The 19,801-nt window shown below is 41.4% G+C and overlaps 1 protein-coding gene across 1 annotated transcript; it reads left to right on the top strand.

Moving 5' to 3' along the window:
* Positions 1–9,042: 9,042 nt before the first annotated feature.
* On the top strand, positions 9,043–12,016 carry LOC137838594 (uncharacterized). The gene is made up of 3 exons (XM_068647835.1): positions 9,043–9,504; positions 10,311–10,454; positions 10,901–12,016. Exons 1-3 carry the CDS (start codon positions 9,043–9,045, stop codon positions 12,014–12,016), a joined length of 1,722 nt encoding a protein of 573 aa, XP_068503936.1.
* The last annotated feature ends 7,785 nt before the right edge of the window (positions 12,017–19,801 follow it).

Genomic DNA, 19,801 nt, shown 5'->3' on the forward strand with positions numbered 1-19,801 from the left:
TGTGATTATTAGATTGATTTATTGTTTTCATTCTTGATAATAGAAAAATTACATTATATATTATTGTATTGTCCAGGAGTGCACGGGACCTCGGTCCAAGCGTTTAGGTATGATTAGCTCAGTAGCGCGAGTTATGACTAACTCGACCTGGGTCGGGTATAGGCCCAAAAGTGTGTTACGAGGTCAACCCAGGTTTTCTAGGAATCTACGTAGGAAAGATAATTAAAAATAATAGAAGAAATAATTAAATTGGTTGAGGAATATTATTAAATACACGAATAACTGAAATTCATCCGAGCAGGATACTATTGGCCGACCATGAAGGAGGATTATGGGAGATATGTCCAGCGTTGTGAGTAGTGTCAGAAGCATGCTGATTGGTGCCATGCGCCAGCTAAAGAGTTGCAATCTATTTATAGCCCATGACCTTTCCATACATGGGGAGTAGATATTTTTGGGTCATTTCCCTCTAGCCATACGTCAAATAAAGTACCTTATCATCGTCATTGAGTACTTTACCAAGTGGATTGAAGCTGAGTCGGTTACGCAGATAACTGCTCACAAAGTCCAATATTTTGTATGAAAGAATATTGTATGTCATTTCGAGATTTTGAGGTATTTAGTGTCGAACAACCCAATTTGCTAGTCAGCAATTGGGAAAGTTATGCACAGAACTTGGAATTAAGCAGGTATTTACCTCAGTAGAGCAGCGTTTCGGAGCACCAAGTGAATACCAGTCAAACCAAAGCTCAACTCGAAAACCGACCAAAGTTAGCCGACAAGAAAAATTATATATGATTATATAACTTTTTGATTTTTAGTATTCATTCATTTTTTCATACAAAATATCTATTAATTTAATGAATGATTAATATCACTATATACATATACATGTCAATATACCGACATAAAATAGACAAGAATAATGATGGTGGTCGACCTTTCACTATGTATAGCTAATTAAATAGTATGTGCATTTTATTTACTTATTCTATGGTGAAACAATATATGTTTCTTTGCTTTTACATGCATGTGGAAATGTATATATTATTAAGATTATGATCTCGACAAAGAGGATAAAGCTTATGCCTTTCCCTCTTTTGGGGCACGTAAATTGAAATCCACTTTGTTCGCAATATTATACAATAGCTCTTTTGGAATTATTTAGCATATATTCCATTCTCTACCTAACATGCTTAAACACTCACATAATATTTTATTAAAATTTCATTATTATGCGAATCCATGCTTAGGTTACTACTATTTTCGAATCACTCACCGTGTTATGCTTGAGAGCAAAAAAAAGTTTAAATTATTATCATCATTTTAAAGAACATGCAGGTAAATAGTGGGAATATCACCAGCTTCCTCTTTTAATATATATATATATATATATATATAAAGTGTGACGTAACACAATTTCATTGTTGTATTGTATGTTATGTTGAGTTTTGTTTATTTAGTTAAAGGCATAATTTTAATTAATATAACTAGCGCAATCAATTAACTATTGGAGAGTTTTTAAAATTGATAAGCCTATTCTTTTAATCTTTCCATGCATTAAAATATTCACTAAATTAAACTAAGCTTACACGTAAGAAATATTCATCTTATGAACCTTGTGGACATTTGACGATTATCGTAATCAATAAAGGTAAACTTTTTGCTATGAAATATTGTGGTAAATAACGAATCTAATTCTGATTAACTTTTCTTTTCAGTATAGTGTTTTTCTTCCTCTTTTAATGTTTTTCAACTATAGTTTCTAACCATTATAAGTTAAAATACAAATTTTACATGAATTAATCATAAGGTAGATGTTTTATATATTATTATTCAATTGTAATTTGTCAGGTATAATAAAATCCTTCATTTTCTGTTAGAAATAATTTTAAAATTATATATTTCAAAATATTGTTGAATTGATTGACCATATAATTTTTTTATATCCAGATTACGCCAAAACTAAATTGATTTTGTAATTGATTCTAAAAAAAGTAGAATGATTACGAGGAATCTATAATTTCACCAAAAAACAATTTATTTTAGCCATGTGCTTTAGATCAGTTAAAAAATAGATTAAAAAGTTTAAATAGTTGATTGAAAAATAAAGTCAACACCACCTTAGAATAAGAGTTTAAAAATGTTAAAATTCATTTTAAAAATCTAGAAATTATCTATAATTTTTTATAATTGTGTTGAAACTAGTAAACCAACCAAAAACTGTGAAAATTGTCAAGTTCTGCGAGATAAATTTCACTATCTTATAAAAGCCTTGGCTATGTTTTCAATGGGAAGAAACAAACTTGATTTCTTTACTAGGTTCACATAACCGTGGTTTTAACAAAGTTGGCTTAGGAAACAAGTCTGATTTTCATGGACAAGTTAAACAGTTCAAAAACTTTTTTAATTATATACTTCACCTTTTATTTCTTGTTTCTATTATATTAAAAGAGGTTTTTATTAGAAGTTGTAGAGTTAGAAAATATGATTTACCAAATGACTAAGATAGGTAGGTGCTTAAAAGTGTCATGTCAATACAAGAAAATTATTAAATAGAAATCAATTTTAGTGACAAAATTATATTGACTAAATTAAATATTATTATATAAAAATTATTGATATCCAAATTAGTTTTCATTATTGATAAATAGTTTCTAAATTATTATCTAATTAGCTACCAATGTTTTAGCTACCAATTTAATGATTAGTATTTTTTGTGTGTAAAGTTAGTTTCTATTTAGTGATTTTTTTATAGTAGTGCATGTAACAATACTAGACCCAATTTAATAAGGGGATTACATCGATGATGCTTCAAAGTTTGTGAAATTGATATAGGAGAGCAAAGGAGGTATAGGAGAGCATTACTCAATCATTGTTAAAGATGTTTTCTATGTGTAAGGACTTAAACAAGCTAACTAATTAATAGTCATTTATGTAACAAAAGTGATGGATGACCATCCTTGCTAAAGCCATCATTCTTCTCAACTAAGAGCAGAGGTTCAACTTGGAAGAATTCATAAATAATATCTGCCTTTTCGTATAAAATGTAAATAATAGAATAATATTTTCTGGCTTTGTATTTCTCAGCCAACTTTAGAATAGAAATATATTTCTCTCCAAGCAAGACTACCTTGGGAACCTCTTACTTTGCATATTTACTCTTCAAGTTCCTTAAGAAGTTAGGTGCCTCCTTCCATGACTCTCCAAATCACTTAAAGACACATGAAAAACTATGAATGGAGAGCTTATTGTAAATAGGATTGCCACATGGAAAACTAGGTATGGAAAGCTTCTTGTAAATAAAATTGCCACATGGAAAGATAGGAAATGATAGTTTTCCATTCAGAGGATTGCCACATGGCATGTTAGGAGTGGAAAGTATTTTGAGAAGCTCATTAATCAGTATTAGGAGTCTCTAAATTATAAATAAGAGAATCCCTTTTGAAATTTTTAGACTTGATTGATATATGAAATTGTGTTTCTCTCAGCACATTATATTCAAGTCTCTCTTTATGATGCTTCTTGCATTCTAAGAAACTCAAGAAAGTTGGCCTAACGTCTTCCTTGGCCCTTGCACCTTGTAAAATTCATACCCAAACCAAGAACTTCAATGACCGCTTAGTGTTTCCTCCACAAATCTACAAGTCTTTCGCTGTCTTCCATCAATCTTCATTGAACACACAAGGAAATTGCATCAGGTGGATCAAAGCAAGACTCCAATCCCAATAAGACTTTATGTGTTCTTCAATTTTTTGTAAGTTTCCACAGTTTATTTTCAATTTCCACCGATTACTTTGAGTTTCCACCAATTATTTTCATTTTGCACAAATTATTTTGATTGCTTTTCATGTTTCTTGAAATTCCATGGGTTGTTCTTCATGTTCATGTGTTAGGTTAGGTTCATCCATATTTTAATGTTGTACGGTTATCTATTTTTAATTTTTGTTGTTTCTTGTGATGAGTGAAGAATCCGCACCAAAACCCCTAAAGAATTGTGTTCAAATTCATTTTGGTTCAAATTTGGGTATTTTTACTTTTATGTTCTTCAAGTTTTGATTCAGTTTTGTGTGCAAATAGGTGAGGGTTTATGTTTTTAATATTTTTTTGTCATTAATCTTGTCTAGTTTTTGTTCGAATTGTCACATAGTTCTAGTTTCCCACCTATTATATATGTGTTTGTTAAAATGCCTCTTAGAAGTGCACACCAAGTATTTGTGTTTTTGTCATAAAATTTGTACAAGCTTTTGAGCACTTTCTTTTGTAATCTTTGAGTTCTTGAGTGCTACTTTTTCATTAGTTCTTTCTGTTACATAATTTTCCAATTGTGTCTAGTAGTTGTGTAACTTTTCTTCATTTATTTAGATTTCTATCTAGCTGCCAACTTTGTGTAAAATTGCTCTGCATTAGGAAATTTATTGTGATAAAAACATTTGTCCAAATCAATTGAACTTTTATATCTAAAATTTTCAATATGTCATTGATGTTGGGTAAAAAAGAAGCGTCCTAATTCCAATTACAAAAAGTATGATAAATTTGAAAAGCCAGGACGTTCAAGTTGAAATCTGGGTTTGAATGAGAATTTGAGCTCTTGGTAATTTATTTGTTAAAAATAATCCAATGATCTGTTTGACTTGGAATTTTGAGACACTTATTCTTGAGATGTTATCTATAACTGGTTAAAATTTTAGATCCAAATTCCATCAAGAACGTTTTACATAAATTTGGGAAGCCTCGCTGCCAGTGAAAAATCTAGTTTTTTTGTTTTGTTTTTACTCTATTATAGAGCCAATCTTAGGTTCATTTTTGTGTTGTTCTAGCCTTTATTCTTACCTTTAATTGTTGTTTGTCTTTTCTTTGGTTTTACATTGAAGTTTTTCACATTGATCAATATAGTTTGTTTGTGGTTTTTACTCTATTCTAAAACCACTCTCAGGTTCATTTTTGTGTTGTTTTATCCTGTATTCTTACCTTTAATTGTTTTTTTTTGTCTTTTTTTTTGTCTTTTCTTTGGTTTTACATTGAAGTTTTTCAAATTGATCTCTTTTTGGTTTAGCTTTTCAAATTGTGTTTTTCTTGCTTTATTTCTTATATTCCTTGGTTGGTGAATGCTTTGGAGTTTGCAAGTTGTTGGTGTCGAGGAAAGAGGATTCTTCGGTTTCTTCCTTAAGGTGCTATTTTGCAAAGACTATTTCAAAGGAGAAAGAGGAGGAGACAAGAGAATTCAGTAGACAATGTTGAATTATCAAACATCACAAAAGCTTCAAAGAGTTCATCCAAACTGGTTCAATTTTTTTTTAATCTTGTATTTTTCTTGGTATCACAAAACCTTTATGTATTTTTACTTTTGGCTTAATTGGGAATTTTCTCCAATAGAAATTCAGAAAGACTTTTTAATTTCTTCGACGTGCATTAGTGTTGTAAGTGTGTCAGGGGGCTCTTAGTGTCACCTGCACTTGCACCTTAGGATTCAACTAGTTTTACTTGCACTAGCATTTTCCTTTATTACTTTAATTTCTACTTTTAATTTCTTCCTTTATTTCCTTGATTTATAAGTCTCTGTGATACATAGATTTTATCTTTTGTCGATTACTAGTGGATCTTTCTTTAATCTTTACTTTTGTTCTGCATTTCTCACACTTACATTCGCTTATAAAATTGTTTTGAAGTTCTTTGAGGACACTTTTGTGAGAACTATCTCAGGTAAGCTCTGGTTAAGAAAGTCTTGGTACTTAAGTAGGAAAGTCATTTTTCCTGGGAGTAAACTTGTAGAAAGTTCATACTTGATCTCTTGATTTACTTCATAAAAATATAAAAATCTTTCTGAAAATCTTTTGCTCATTCAGGTTGACTTTTAATTTTTCTTTTTGTGAAAACATTTTCAATTTTAAATCAACAATGAGTGATACATTACATTAATCTAGTGTTCATTGCAATTTTCATACTCAATATTTTAATTATATCCGTGACACACTAGCAAAACAAACAATAGAAATGTCTGATTTGAAAGAAATGTTTTCTAAATTTATGATTTCTCAAGAGAGGGATAGAGAAAGATCTAAGAGTCAGGTTAGGAATCATAAATATAGATAAAATTCACATAGGAAACAAACATATTATAAGGGTACTTCCTTCCCAGATTCTACTGAGCATGAAATAAACCTCCCTTCTTTTTATGGGCATAAAAATGTTGTGGTATATTTAGAATGGGAGGCTAAGGTTGATCATGGTTACTCAATATTTTCACGACTATGTTATCTCTCTTGGTGGAAACAAAGGCAATAAGATGTTAGGATTAGTCACAAATAAGAGATTTTAAACTGGACTGAGTTGAAGACAAGTATGAGAAGAAAATTTGTTTCATCACCACCATAATAAAGCTTCATACCCTAACACCTCATACCCTATAAATGATTACAATGGGGAGGGTTACCCTTCCAAACTACAATCTAAGGAGAGGTCTTATAAAAAGATATCCTTTGTTGATCCTATTGTTACTACACCTAGTTTTAAGGATTTGAGGAAATTTATTACAATAGGTTAGAAATTTTTAAAGGAAGAAAAAGAATATGTTAGAAGAGACAAAGAATTTGAAGAAAAATTGCAAAATATTTCTAGTTTTTCAATCACAAGAAGTGAAAAATCAACTATAAACACATTTCAATTTTTAAAAATCTTTCTCTAAGGCTGAACCAGACAAGAACACAAATTCCTCTGAAAAACCTTGTTAAAGATTGCTTGAAATACAATAATCAAATGAAAAGATTAAGCAACTTTATACGTCTAAAAAACATAGGACTACTTCTTGAGTCATTTTGACTATTTCTCAGGTAAGAGGGTACATTAACCTTAAAAGAAAGGTCATTTCTTACCTTTTTCTTTTTCTATCTTTTCTTGTATCATTCTCATTGTACCGACCAGTCCTCAGACGTCGTTCACTGCTAGTAATGGTGGGCCACGTAAGTTGGGTCCCACGAGCGGCATGGGCCAGTGTCTCACGAGCGACGCGAGCCAAGGTGCCGAATAGTGGTTAGACGTCGATGACCAGGATGTGCCGATGTGTCGTCGGCAACAGAGTGAGGGTGATGTGACATCGGGCATCGGTGACTCAAACAGCAGAGCTGGGCCACGAGAGGTGGATCCCAGACAACACACTAGTTATCATTAGAGAGAAGCCTAGATCACAAGGGCTCCATGCGTGTGGTGTGAATAGCGCATTGAGGCGTAGCACAAGTAAAGAACAACTGGAAGAGTTAAAGCCTATGAGGGTTATGTTCCAGGGGTAGGATGCATGCATGGCACGTGAGCAGTTAGGGCAGTCCCAGGACGGATGGCCCCAAAGATTAGGTGCACAAGTAGGTACCCAGGTGGCCATCCCGTTAGAGGTTGCACTCCAGTGAAGGAGCCTTACGCGCTAGATTGCCCTAAGAGTGGGTGATAGAGGCGCTAGGGCATACCCTCAGAAACCCTAAATGTGGGTGGCGGAAGCATCGAAAACCATAAAGTATATAAAGGGTAGTAACAAACCTAACAAGGTATGCAACATTTACGCGATACACACACAGTTTACACAGAGCTTTTACAGCTAAGTTTTTTGGTGTTTCCTAGCCCCAGTATTGACTTGAGCGTCAGAGTGCAAACGGCCTCTAGGGTGCCCCTTTGTCTTTGCCGGTTCAGGTGTTCAATCGAAGGAAAAGCACGAACGAAGGCATAGAGAATTGGGCGTGTGATCGTCGTTAGAAGTACGAAGGCAATCGAGTCAACCGGTAGGAACATTTGGTGCCCACCATGGGGGACGAATTAAAACTTCTTCCCATTCACAAGAACGAAGCTAAGATCCATCAAGATGAGAAACACGAGGCAAGGAATCGTCGCACCAAACGGAGGCGAGAGCATCACCATGCAACAGATCATGGAAACGATGCGCGCCCTTCAAGAAACGGTGGCGGCATCAAGAATGGATCAAGAAAGTATACAGATAGATCTGGCCGTGTCGCAAGTACCAGCCACACTACCCAGGGCTTTCCCAATGCCGTTTTTGCAGGCGATCATGGACGTCGTGATACCAGCCACGTTCGTGGGTCCTAAAGCCACCTTCACAAGTGTAGAGGACCTTCCACACACAGATGATGCTAACTGGAGGCTCCGATGCAATGCGTTGCAAGATGCTCATGAGTACACTGACATGCACAATGCTGGATTGGTTTGTCAGCTTCCCTAATGGGCATGTGACGTCGTTCACGTAGTTTTCTACACTGTTCAGGGAGCAATACATAGCCAGTCGGGCTCCCTCGCCAATCTCTTATGATCTTTTCGACGTAAGACAATATCAGGGAGAGTCCCTGAAGGATTTCCTCAATCGTTTTGGGGCACAGGTGGTGAGGCTCAACACCAAGGATGAGAACATGATGGTGCACGCGTTCAGGAAAGGGATTGTGCCGGGACCCTTCAGTGAGTCGCTCATAAGGAGTTGTCCTAAGACTTTCGGCGAGATCAGGCGTCGAGCGGTGGCTCATATTGTTGTGGAAGGAGAAGTCAACGAGAAGCGCACCTGCGTTGTCCCCACACGCCCGTGAGCGCCAAGTCGACCTCAACCCATGAGGGTACATGAGGCAACAACGGAGAAGAGGGCCCCAGTGAAGCAGCAGCCCTACGAGCCCAGGAAGCCCCAAACTAGGGGATGCACGAGGGACGACATGCCACCAAAGCACAACTTCTTAGTTGACTTGAAGGAGCTGATCGCTTGTCGCAAAGACGGAGAAGAGGTTGAGGCCTAACAAGAACGCCTAGTGCGAGTTCCACCAAGCATTTGGCCACCTCATACGTAACTGTTTGGCCCTTGGACACCAGTTAGACAAGCTGGTGAATAATGGTTTCCAGAAGGACTACTTGATGGAGTCACAGGGAACCCAGACATTGACAGCGCTAAGAGGAGATCAAGGGCATGAGATGCCTGTTCACGACGAGATTCACACCATTTCAGGGGGTTTCTCAGGTGGAGGATGCACCGCTTCTTAGCAGAAGAAGTATACGCGAGCGATGATGACGGTAGAGGCGCAAGAGGCAGATCAGGCCCTTGACGTCGACCTTGTCTTCACCAAGGCCGACCTTCGAGATTTCGTCCCCCACGATAATGACCTAGTGGTGATCTCAGTAGTGACCGCATGGAGAAAGGTACACCGTGTCCTGGTGGACCAGGGAAGCTCGACCAACGTGATGTTCTGGTCGACTTTCAACAAGTTGCAGTTGTCTCCTAATCAACTGAGGCCTTACACTGGCTGTTTGTATGGTTTTGCGGGAGATCAGGTGGAGATGCGCGGGCTCCTAGAGCTAAAAACCACCTTCATAGATGGTGTCGCCTCTAGTATAGACAACATCAGGTACCTTGTTGTTAACGACCCCTCAGCTTACAATATACTGTTGGGTAGGCCCGCACTAAATAGGTTAAGGGCAGTGGCATCAACAAGGCACATGAAGATGAAGCTGCTTAACTTGCGGGGAACAGTGATCACCATCAAGTCAGACTAGAAGGAGGCTAAAAGATGCTACGAGAATAGCCTCAAGACAAAGAGAGGGGTGTTCACAGTCACCACCCGGGCACCAAGTGAAGAAGGGGTCGCCCGTGCAGAGATTGCCCGTGCAGAGATCGCCCGGGAGAGGCGACCCGAACCAGCAGGAGACGTCCTGGAGCAGGAGATCGGAGGAAGGATGTTCAAACTTGGAAAATCACTAGGCCAAGGGACGCAGGACCAGATTGCCGAGGTCATAGCGCGACACCTAGATGCCTTTGCGTGGTCCGCCTCGGACATGTCTAGCATAGACCTTGACTTTCTATGCCATCGCCTTACGATGGACTCCTAGGTCAGGCCTGTCCGCCAGAGAAGGAGAAAGTTTAACGAAGAGAGGCGGCAGGTCATCAAGGAAGACACAAAGAAATTGCTGAGTGCTGGCCACATCAGTGAAATTCAGTACCCCGAGTGGCTGGCAAACGTGGTCCTGGTGAAGAAGGCCAACGGGAAGTGGAGGATGTGCGTGGACTTCACGGACCTCAACAAGGCCTGCCCGAAGGACTCTTATCCCCTACCAAGCATAGACGCTTTGGTGGATAGCGCCTCGAGTTGCAGGTTGCTCAGCTTCCTGTATGCAAGACAACGTTTATGACAGAGTTGTCTTACTAGTGTTACACAGTGATGCCCTTTGGGCTGAAAAATGAAGGTGCCATCTACCAGAGGCTGATGGACAGAGTGCTTGCGCCCATGATAGGGCGAAATGTATAGGCCTATGTGGATGATATGGTGGTGACCTCACAGGTGAAGGATCAACATGTCGCTGATCTAGAAGAGCTATTGACAACAATATCTAGGTATAGATTGAAGCTGAACCCCAAGAAGTGTGTGTTCGGGGTGGAAGCGGGTAAGTTCTTGGGTTTCCTACTCACTGAGTGTGAGATACAGGTGAACCTTGAGAAGTGCTCTACAATCCTCGCGATGAGGAGTCCGATCTCAATGAAGGAGGTGCAGTAGTTGACAGGCGGATGACCGCTCTGTCTAGATTTGTATCGGCTGGAGGAGACAAAGGTCACCCTTACTTCTAGTGTCTAAGGAGGAATAGCAGGTTCATCTGGACCAGGGAGTGCGAGGAGGCGTTCCTCAAGCTAAAGGAGTACCTAGCCAGTCCCTCAGTGTTGTGCAAGCCACAGCTGGGTACTCCGCTTCGCCTATACTTCGCAGTAACAGAACGGGCGATCAGTTCAGTCCTTGTGCAGGAACAAGACCAAGTGTAGAAGCCAATATACTTTGTGAGCAAAGTATTGCAGGGGCCCGAGGTAAGATACCAGGCCCTAGAGAAGGCGGCCCTGGCATTGGTGTTCTTAGTAAAGAGACTTTCTCACTACTTCCAGATTTTTACTTTAGTGGTGATGATAGACCTGCCTATCCGCAAAGTCCTACAGAAGCCGGACGTGGCGGGGAGGATGGTACGTTGGGAAGTGGAACTATCAGAGTTCGATGTCCAGTACGAGCCCAGAGGCCTTATCAAAGGCCAAGTCTACACAAATTGCGTGGTAGAGCTCTTCTTGGCAGATGCACACCAAGAGGAAGCCAACTTCCGATGGGTGCTCTCTGTAGATAGGTCCTCTAACCAGCAAGCCAGTGGAGCTGGCGTCATCTTGGAGGAACCGAACGGGCTATTAATCGAGCAGGCCCTACGGTTCTCCTTCAAGGCCAGCAACAACCAAGCAAAGTACGAAGCCCTGATCGCTGGCATGCTATTAGCCAAGGAGATGGGTGTGCATAGTTTGTTGGTGAAGAGTGACTCCCTGCTGGTCATAGGTCAGGTAATGGGAGAATACCAGGCCAAAGATCCTCAGATGGTCGCATACCTAGGTTACGTCCAAGTTCTGAAGGGGTCGTTTGCGGTGTTCGAGCTTATACATGTCCCTAGGGAGCAGAATGCCCGAGCTGACTTTCTAGCTAAGCTCGCTAGCTCAGGCAAGGGGGGCAGACAAAGGACCGTCATACAGGAAACCTTGAAGACACCTCGAACCTTCAGCGCAGATAATTTGGTGGGGGTCCATCAGGTCAACACGTCGAGAGGGGGGACGAGGAGTCATCGGTCACTGACTCAGGAGACACTGAAAACTCCCAGGATAAGCACATATCCAGTTCTTGGGGAGGAATCATTGCAGGTCTGCCTGAGCGAAGGAGGAGAAACTTGGATGACGCCCTACAAGCATTACCTGGCTGATGGGATACTCCCATTGGAACCCACAGAGGACAAAAAAATAAAGAAAAATTTGGCTAAGTACACTCTCATCGACGGAGAGTTGTTCAGACATAGGTTCACCCGCCCAATTTTGGTATGTGTAAGTGGCGACCAATGCGCACGAATAATGGTAGAGCTCCACGAAGGGATATGCGGGAATCATATCGTTGGTCGATCTCTAGCATCGAAGGCCATTCGGGCATGGTACTATTGGCCAACCGTAAGGGAAGACTGCACGAGGTACGCACAATAGTGCAAGCAGTGTCAGCAGCATGCTGACTGGCACAAGGTGCCACCAAAAGAGCTCAGGTCGATTTACAGCCCCTGGCTATTCCATACCTGGGGAATTGATATCCTGGAACCCTTTCCCTTGGTGATACGATAGATGAAGTACCTCGTGGTCGCCATAGAGTATTTCACGAAGTGGATAGAGGCTAAGCCAGTGGTGCAGATCACAACCCACAAGATCCAGTACTTCGTGTGGAAGAACATAGTCTGCCGCTTCGGGGTATCGAAACGGTTGGTGTCCGACAATGGCACCCAGTTCGCAAGCCAACAGTTGGGCAAGTTGTGCACATAAGTTGGAATAAAGCAGGTGTTCGCATCAGTCGAGCACCTCTAGACGAATGGGTAGGTTGAGTCTGCCAACTGAGTCCAGCTCAGGGGTCTAAAGAGAAGGATCGAGAAGGCTAGAGAAGGCCAAAGGGACTTGGGCAGAGGAGGTTCCTAGAATTGTGTGGGCTTACCACACCACTCCCAGTCCACCACCAGAGAAACACCCTTTAGCTTGGTGTATGGGTCGGACGCGATGATTCCCGTGGAGATCCAGGAGAACTCGCCACGCTTCTAGAACTTTGTGGCTGAAGAGTCCAATGAAGAAAGAAAGGTGAACTTGGATCTCCTGGATGAAGTCAGGGAGGAAGCAAGAATTAAAGTTGAAGCCTTGAAGAGAAGGGTGGAGTACAAGTACAACTCCAAGCTGAGACTTCGTCAGTTCTAGGTCGCTGACCTGGTGATGCGAAAGGCCCACTCGTACCAGCTAGAGAACAAGTTGTACCCCAAGTGGACTGATCCTTTCAGAGTGACAGAGGCCCTTGTACATGGAATGCGTCCAACCTCAAGTTTTACTTCAGTTGAACTTTAGCATTGTACATAGTTTGTAGGGGACATTCTTTTTCCCTTCCAAGGGTTTTTTAACGAGGTCACCCAATAAATATCGATTGAAGTATATTCTCGAATATTTTGTACAATGCAGTTACGAACCGTTCACTTTGGTTAGAAGTCTCGAGAGCGGGAAAGGTAGGTTCGTAGAGAACACCTCCCCCTCGAGTGAGAATACCAAGGTTGAACAAGTATGGTTCGCCAGTGAAATCCTCCTTTGCCTTGGAGCAAAGACGATGTCAGTTGCGAGCTGTTCGCTTGGGTTAGAGGTCTCGAGAGTGGGAAAAGAAGGTTTGTAGAGAACACCTCCCCTCGAGTCAAAACGCCAAGGCTGAACAGTGCAGTTTCCCAATAAAACCTCTCCTTGACTTTATACAGCAAGGACGAGGTATGTTTAGAACCTTTCGCCTGGGTTAAAATCCTTAAGGGAAGGCGTGATGGTTCGCACAGAACGCTTCCCCCTTTGAGTGAGAACGCCAGGGCGGGGAAACACGATTCACCAGTTAAACCCTCCATTGACTTCATACAGCAAGGACGAGGTCAGTCATGAGTTTCTCCTTTGGCTAGAAGTCTTGAGACTGGGAAGGACGGTTCGTAGAGAACGCCTCCGTCTCTCGAGTGAGAGCGCCGTAATGGAGACAGTATGGTCCGGCAGGTGAACTCTCTCCAAACCCATTGTGGTCAGACTGGGGACAAATACGAATTTCTCCTTGGGTTAAAAGACTCGAAGCGGGATAGCGCGGAGTGCGCCTCCCTCTTGAGTGAGAACGCCAAGGCGAGGACAACACGGTTCTCCATCGGCATCAGCAAAGCATCTCCTTACTCAGTGAAGTAGGAGCAAATTCAGTCAGTGGGTCTCTCTCCCTTATCTTATAAAGCAGTTTTGGAGAGTGACTAGAAAGAGTCCTCACTCCTTTGTGTTACGGAGGTTAGGTCAGTTAAAGGTTCGTGTGCACACCACCGTTGCCTTAAGCCATAATGAAGAGGGTAAGGAAGAGCAGGGGTGGATAGGCGTGCTACCTAGAGTATGGATGATCGTCAGAAGCGTTGTTAGCGAAAGTTAGTGCAAGGCACGACAGTAAGCGATCAAGACGAAGAGGCAAACTAAAGTAAGATAAAGACATAGCAGTTAACAAACCAGGATCAAGAAGGCAGTTAAAGGCAAACAAGCATAAATATAAAGGTACAAATGTATGTTGTTCATCGACAGGCTAAAGTTTGCAAATTAAGAAGGAGGGGCCCTGGACACGAGCTGCCCATCTACAACCCGGTTTGACGTTGCGAAGGGTGAGGTGTCCATCTCAAGATGCACGCAAGCAACCTGAGCAAGGGCATTCTCGAACCCTGCTACATAGGTGTCAGCGGCGTCTTCGATGAGCTCCGTCTCGGTCTTCTTGAAGGCTTCAGCCTATTGGGCAAGCTCACCCTCCACCCGGCCAAGCTGTACTTCTTTGTTAGTGGCCCTATCTTCGAGCTTAGCCATCTTGGCCTTAGTTTCCTTCGCCTGCTCCTCCAGCTTAATCACCCTGGTGCAGAGGGGCAGGATCTTTGCCTCCCGTTGGACAGCCTCCTGACCCTTGTCGAAGAGCTGCTTCTCAGTATCTTTCTCCGATTGACGGAGGATGCTTAGCTTCTGGGTCAGGGCGGTTTCGTGAATGGCAAAGACCCGGGCCTGCTGGGCAAGCTCCTCCTTCATCCTCTTCTCCCTTAGAGTCAACTCCTCTTTCATCTTTGCCTCCATCAGGGCAAGTTCCTCCCTCATCCTCGCCTCCACCTGACCCGCGAGGGCACTTGCGTTGACAAGGAACTCGTCGAGGCCATGGCCCATACGTTCCCTCAGCGCGTCTTCGTCCAAATCCTCCGCTGCCCCTTTCTCTTGGAAGCTCTTGAGGGTGTATTGGAGAACAACGCGTAGCTCAGGGGCGAGTGGCACTTGGTCATTTCTGGGGCACTCTCCCCACCACCCTCGAGCGCGAGAAGTCCGCAGGTGGAGGAGGCACTGGGGGATGATCCCTGAATGAGGCGGGACAACTATTTGTGGCAGAGTGTGAGGTCGTCGCCACGACCACCCTTCGCCTATTGAAGATGATGCCCTCCCAGTGTCCTCGTCCTCCAAGTCAATCTCCACCACCCCTTTATTCTTCTTAAGGGGGACTGGAGTAGGCGAGGCCTGGGCAACGACAAAAGGAACCGCGACAATAGGAGCAGAGCAGAAGGGGCTGAAGCACCCGCACCATCAACTATCCCTTGATGGCAGGCAATCACCTCAGCCAGCCTATTCCTTTTCTCCTCGCTCAGTACCATGCCTGCACCAATAGGTTGAAAAGATTCATCAACGAGAAATACAAGAGTCATAGTAGTAGACTAGTAAATGTATAAGCATGAAGAAACAGAATACACAAGCATAAAAGTTGATAGCAGATATACACAACAAAGTGGAGAAAGAAGTGAACAAGTACTGATGTAGCCCTTGAGGTTAAAGGAGCTGAACTCGTGCTTGATCAGTTGGGTGGTGTTGAACACCGCTCCTAGACTTGCAAGGACCTGGCACAGTTCACGATGGGAGGAGCCAGTTCCTCGAGGGTTTTGGGCTTCTTGAGCTTCAGCTGCCCCACCCAGTAAAGGGGAAACTCATCCAGTAGGGTGGGGTCGTGGTCGGTGAAGCACACCCTAAAGAACTTCCCTTTGAAGCCTTTATAAGATTGTTGGAAGAGTGTGAGGAGGACACTCCCCACCACTCCACTGAAACTCACCCAGAGGTTCTTCCCGGGACTTTGGCCTTGAAGAAGAGGAGGAAGATATCGACGGAGGGAGGGTGCCCGAAATGGTTACATAAGATGGCGAACGCTCTCATGAAGGCCCAGCTGTTAGGATGCAGCTGGGCAAGAGCCACGTTGACCTCTGTTAAGAGCGAGCGCCCTCTTGAAGCTCGTGAGTGGTAGGCGGAGTTTTATCCGTTTGAAAACAGTGGAGTAGAGGAAGAAGAAAGGCTCTCCATCGTTGGCGCGATCGTCAGTGCACACGGGTTCGCCCTTCGCGCAGGGACAAACCAAAACATATACATCACTCTCTCTCCCAAATACTTGTCCCTTCCAATCAGGCTCTTCATCCTGATGCTTCCTTACATCCTCGCTGGAGGTGAGAGTGGAGGTCTCGGTGAGGAGTTCAGTGGAGGCTCAGGGTAGAGGGCTTTGTAATCTACGTTGGGAGGAGGGTTGGAAGTGGTTTTTGTTCAAGCCATTTCAAGGAGAAAGCTAAAAAATAGAAAAAAGAAGGAAGAAACGAGGGTTTAGTGGAAGAAGATGGCGTGACTCGAGAAACCCAGAAAAAATAGAGGAACAGAAGAAAAACAGAGAAAACCTAAAATGCAAAAACTTAAACAGTCCCAGAGTAGTTTATCGCATGTATGAGCAGCGGAATCGTAAGGGAAGGGCAATCAATGCATAAAGATCATACCTTTTGAGCAAAGTGGGTTGGAAGTTCTGAGCTTTGAAGAAGGAAAGGTGAGAGCTTTCAAGGAGAAAGTGAAACGATCAAAAGAAATTTCAGAGAAGTGATAGAACAGTGACGAAACGCGTGTTTTTGAAAGGCTTAACGTAAACGAGGGAGCGCAAGCGGCGTTAAGAACTAGCCGTTGATCTAGCCACGTGTGCGCAAATTAAAATGGGTACAGAGAAGCGTCACTTTGGAGCACTGTTCACGTCCCGTCACATAGAGCCACGTAGGTCGCTAGGGGCGACGACATAGTCTCTTCGCTGAACAAGTTAACAGCTCGAGACTGGGGGGCTTGTGTACCAACCAGTCCTCGGACGTCGTTGACTGCTAGTAATGATGCACCACGTAAGTTGGGTCCCACGAGCGGCATGGGCCAGTGTCTCGTGAGCGACGCGAGCCAAGGTGACGAAGAGTGGTCAGACGTCGATCACCAGGATGTGCTGATGTGTCCTCGGCAATAGAGTGAGGGCGATGTGACATCAGACATCTGTGACTCAAACAATAGGGCTGGACTACGAGAGGTGGATCCCAGACAACACACCAATTATCAGTAGGGAGAAGCCTAGATCATGCGGGCTCCATGCGTGTGGTGTGAATAGCGCATTCAGGCGTAGCACAAGTAAAGAACCATTGGAAGAGTTAAGGCCCATGAGGGTTATGTTCCAGGGGTAGGCTGCATGCATGGCATGTGAACAGTTAGGGCACTCCCAGGACGGATGGCCCCAGAGATTAGGTGCACAAGTAGGTACCCAGGTGGCCATCCCGTTAGAGGTTGCACTCTAGTGAGGGAGCCTTACGTGCTAGATTGCCCTAAGAGTGGGTGATAGCGGCACTAGGGCATACCCTCAGAAACCCTAAATGTGGATGGTGGAAACAGCAGAAACCCTAGAGTATATATAAAGGGTAGTAACAAACCTAACAAGGTACGCAACATTTACGTGATACACACACAGTTTACACAGAGCTTTTACAGCTAAGAGTTTTGGTGATTCCTAGCCCTAGTATTGACTTGAGTGTCGGAGTGCAAACGGCCTCTAGGGCGCCTCTTTGTCTTTGCAAGTTCAGGAGTTCGATCGAAGGAAAAGCAAGAACGAAGGCATAGAGAATTGGGCGTTTGATCCTCGTTAGAAGTACGAAGGCAATCGAGTCAACCGGAAGGAACATCAACCAAACCTCTTTGCATATTACAGTCTTCTTTTGAAAGAGGTACTTCTTTTTCCACTCTTATTTCAACTTTTAAAAAAGATTTTCAAAATAAAAAACAAACACAAGCAAAAACTTTATACATCTTTTGTATTTTATCATGTTTCCAAATTTCTTTAGATAGATCTTAGAATTGGGAGGAATGTGCTGAATTTTTTTATCATGGTGGCCAAAAGATCGAAACGAGTCGGATCTGAGGTCAGATCCTTTTCTAAGGAGGAAAGCCTGATGAAGGACCATCCTTGTTAAAGCCACCATTTGTCTCAACTAAGAGCAAAGATTCAACTTGGAGGATTCATAAATAATATCTACCTTTTTGTATAAAATATAAATAATAAAATAGTATTTCCTGGCTTTGTATTTTTAAGCCAACTTTATAATAAGAATATCCTTCTCTCCAAGCAAGACTACCTTGGGCGCTGATAAGTGTCATAATTTAGTAATATTTCATGCAAAAAGATAGGTACTTATGGACTTTAATTGTTAATAGAGTTAACATTCAACCTCTAATTTAGGAATTTTAACCTTTTTATATATTTTTTTATTATAAGATGAATAAGAACAATTTATTCCCATGTTTGTGCTAATTTGGGGAATCTAGGGGGAGATGGGGATAAAAGGGCTCAAGAAGAATGGACAACTTAAATACAATATGAGTGGGAGGCATAACCCAAGACATCATTAGGAGGATACTCAGAGATAAAAAAAAAAACCCTAGAGAAGGCAGTCGTCAAGGAAAAACACTTTGGGTCTTCTTTTCTTGCTTTCCATGCTTGTAATGGCCAATATGAGTGGCTAATTCTTCCCTTTGAGATTGAGAGTAATCTTTTCAAACTCTTTTGTATTGAGGTAATATTTATTTATAATATTTTGTTCTTGATTGGTGATTGGTATTATCATTTTATTCTTAAAGTCCGAATCTTTATTAATAATTTTGATCCTTAGATTTGATTGGAAAGTACTTCTAGGCATTTGAACTAAATGATAATGCTTAACACATTTGAATGCTTGGAATAGATTTTTAATGTTAATTGCATTATAACATTTGTTCGTAATGATAAGAAGTTTTATAAATATGCGATGAATCGATACTTAGGAGACATTCTTAATAATTTTGTATACGAGGAATCGATATGAATAATTTTTATATATGCATCAATTTCAATCAAGAAGGAATGTTATATGTTTTTGTTCATTGAAAATACAGACGAGTGAGAAAAATTAACCCCAATCCCTATTATCCTAATTAAATCATCCAAATCATTTACTTTTTTATTTATTTAATTTCTTACAAATTCTTTATACAAACAAACTTTTACACATTTTCTTATATTTAGTGAATGTTATACTTGAGATTTTAGAACCGTTCCTTGTGGGTTTGAAATCCTTCCTTAGCGACAATTTATTACTTTTGACTCGGTACACTTGTCGTAAAATAGTCATCAAGTTTTATGCGTTGTTGCATGGGAACAATTTTAATTTCAGAGTACAAATTCCTAAATATTATGAATATTTTTAATTGTTTATTGTTTTTTATTTCAGATTGGTTTTAAATTTTATAATTTCTATATTTTTTTTATTGCTAGTTACTCCTTGTGCTAATCCTTGAGTGAGTTGTCTTATATTATATTAAGAGGACAGGTTTCTAAGACAAATTGCAATTTGAATCGAAAATTAAGGAAGCTCGGAAGAACAAAGTTAAAAAGAAAAAAAGAAAAGAAGTAAGAAGTTATAGAAGAATCATCAACCACTTCTTCCACCACCACATTTATTTATAAGAAAGAAGAAAGCAACATGGCTGAAGAACAACCACCACAGCCTAAAAGAATACTTGAAGGTTATGCTAGGTAGTAGGGGCCAAGGCATTTTTCTACTATTGCAATACTTGCTACCACTAAGGCCTTGGAGATGAAACTTGCATCCCTCAATCTGATCAATACCCATCAATTTACAGCAATGGATCATAAGAATTCATATACACATTTGCCTACATTTTATGAATTGGTGGGAACAATGGGCTTTCAATCAAGTAATAATGAATCTGTTTATTTGCATATGTTTCCTTTTTCATTGGCAAGAAAAGCTAAGGAATGACTCAAATCCCATCCAAATTAGAGTCTCACCAGTTGGGAAGATGTAAAGGAATTTTACAAAGATTTTTTCCACTATTCTGATACAT

The sequence above is a fragment of the Phaseolus vulgaris genome, chromosome 4 (assembly GCF_000499845.2).
Source record: "Phaseolus vulgaris cultivar G19833 chromosome 4, P. vulgaris v2.0, whole genome shotgun sequence".
Lineage (NCBI taxonomy): Eukaryota > Viridiplantae > Streptophyta > Magnoliopsida > Fabales > Fabaceae > Phaseolus > Phaseolus vulgaris.

Excerpts from the sequence above, each read along its gene's own strand:
- LOC137838594 (XM_068647835.1), top strand. The coding sequence starts at position 9,043 with ATGACGGTAGAGGCGCAAGAGGCAGATCAGGCCCTTGACGTCGACCTT. Across the intron at positions 9,505-10,310 it reads TGCTTAACTTGCGGGGAACA|GTGAAGGATCAACATGTCGC; the intron begins GTGATCACCATC and ends GTGACCTCACAG. Across the intron at positions 10,455-10,900 it reads TCACTGAGTGTGAGATACAG|ATTTTTACTTTAGTGGTGAT; the intron begins GTGAACCTTGAG and ends CACTACTTCCAG.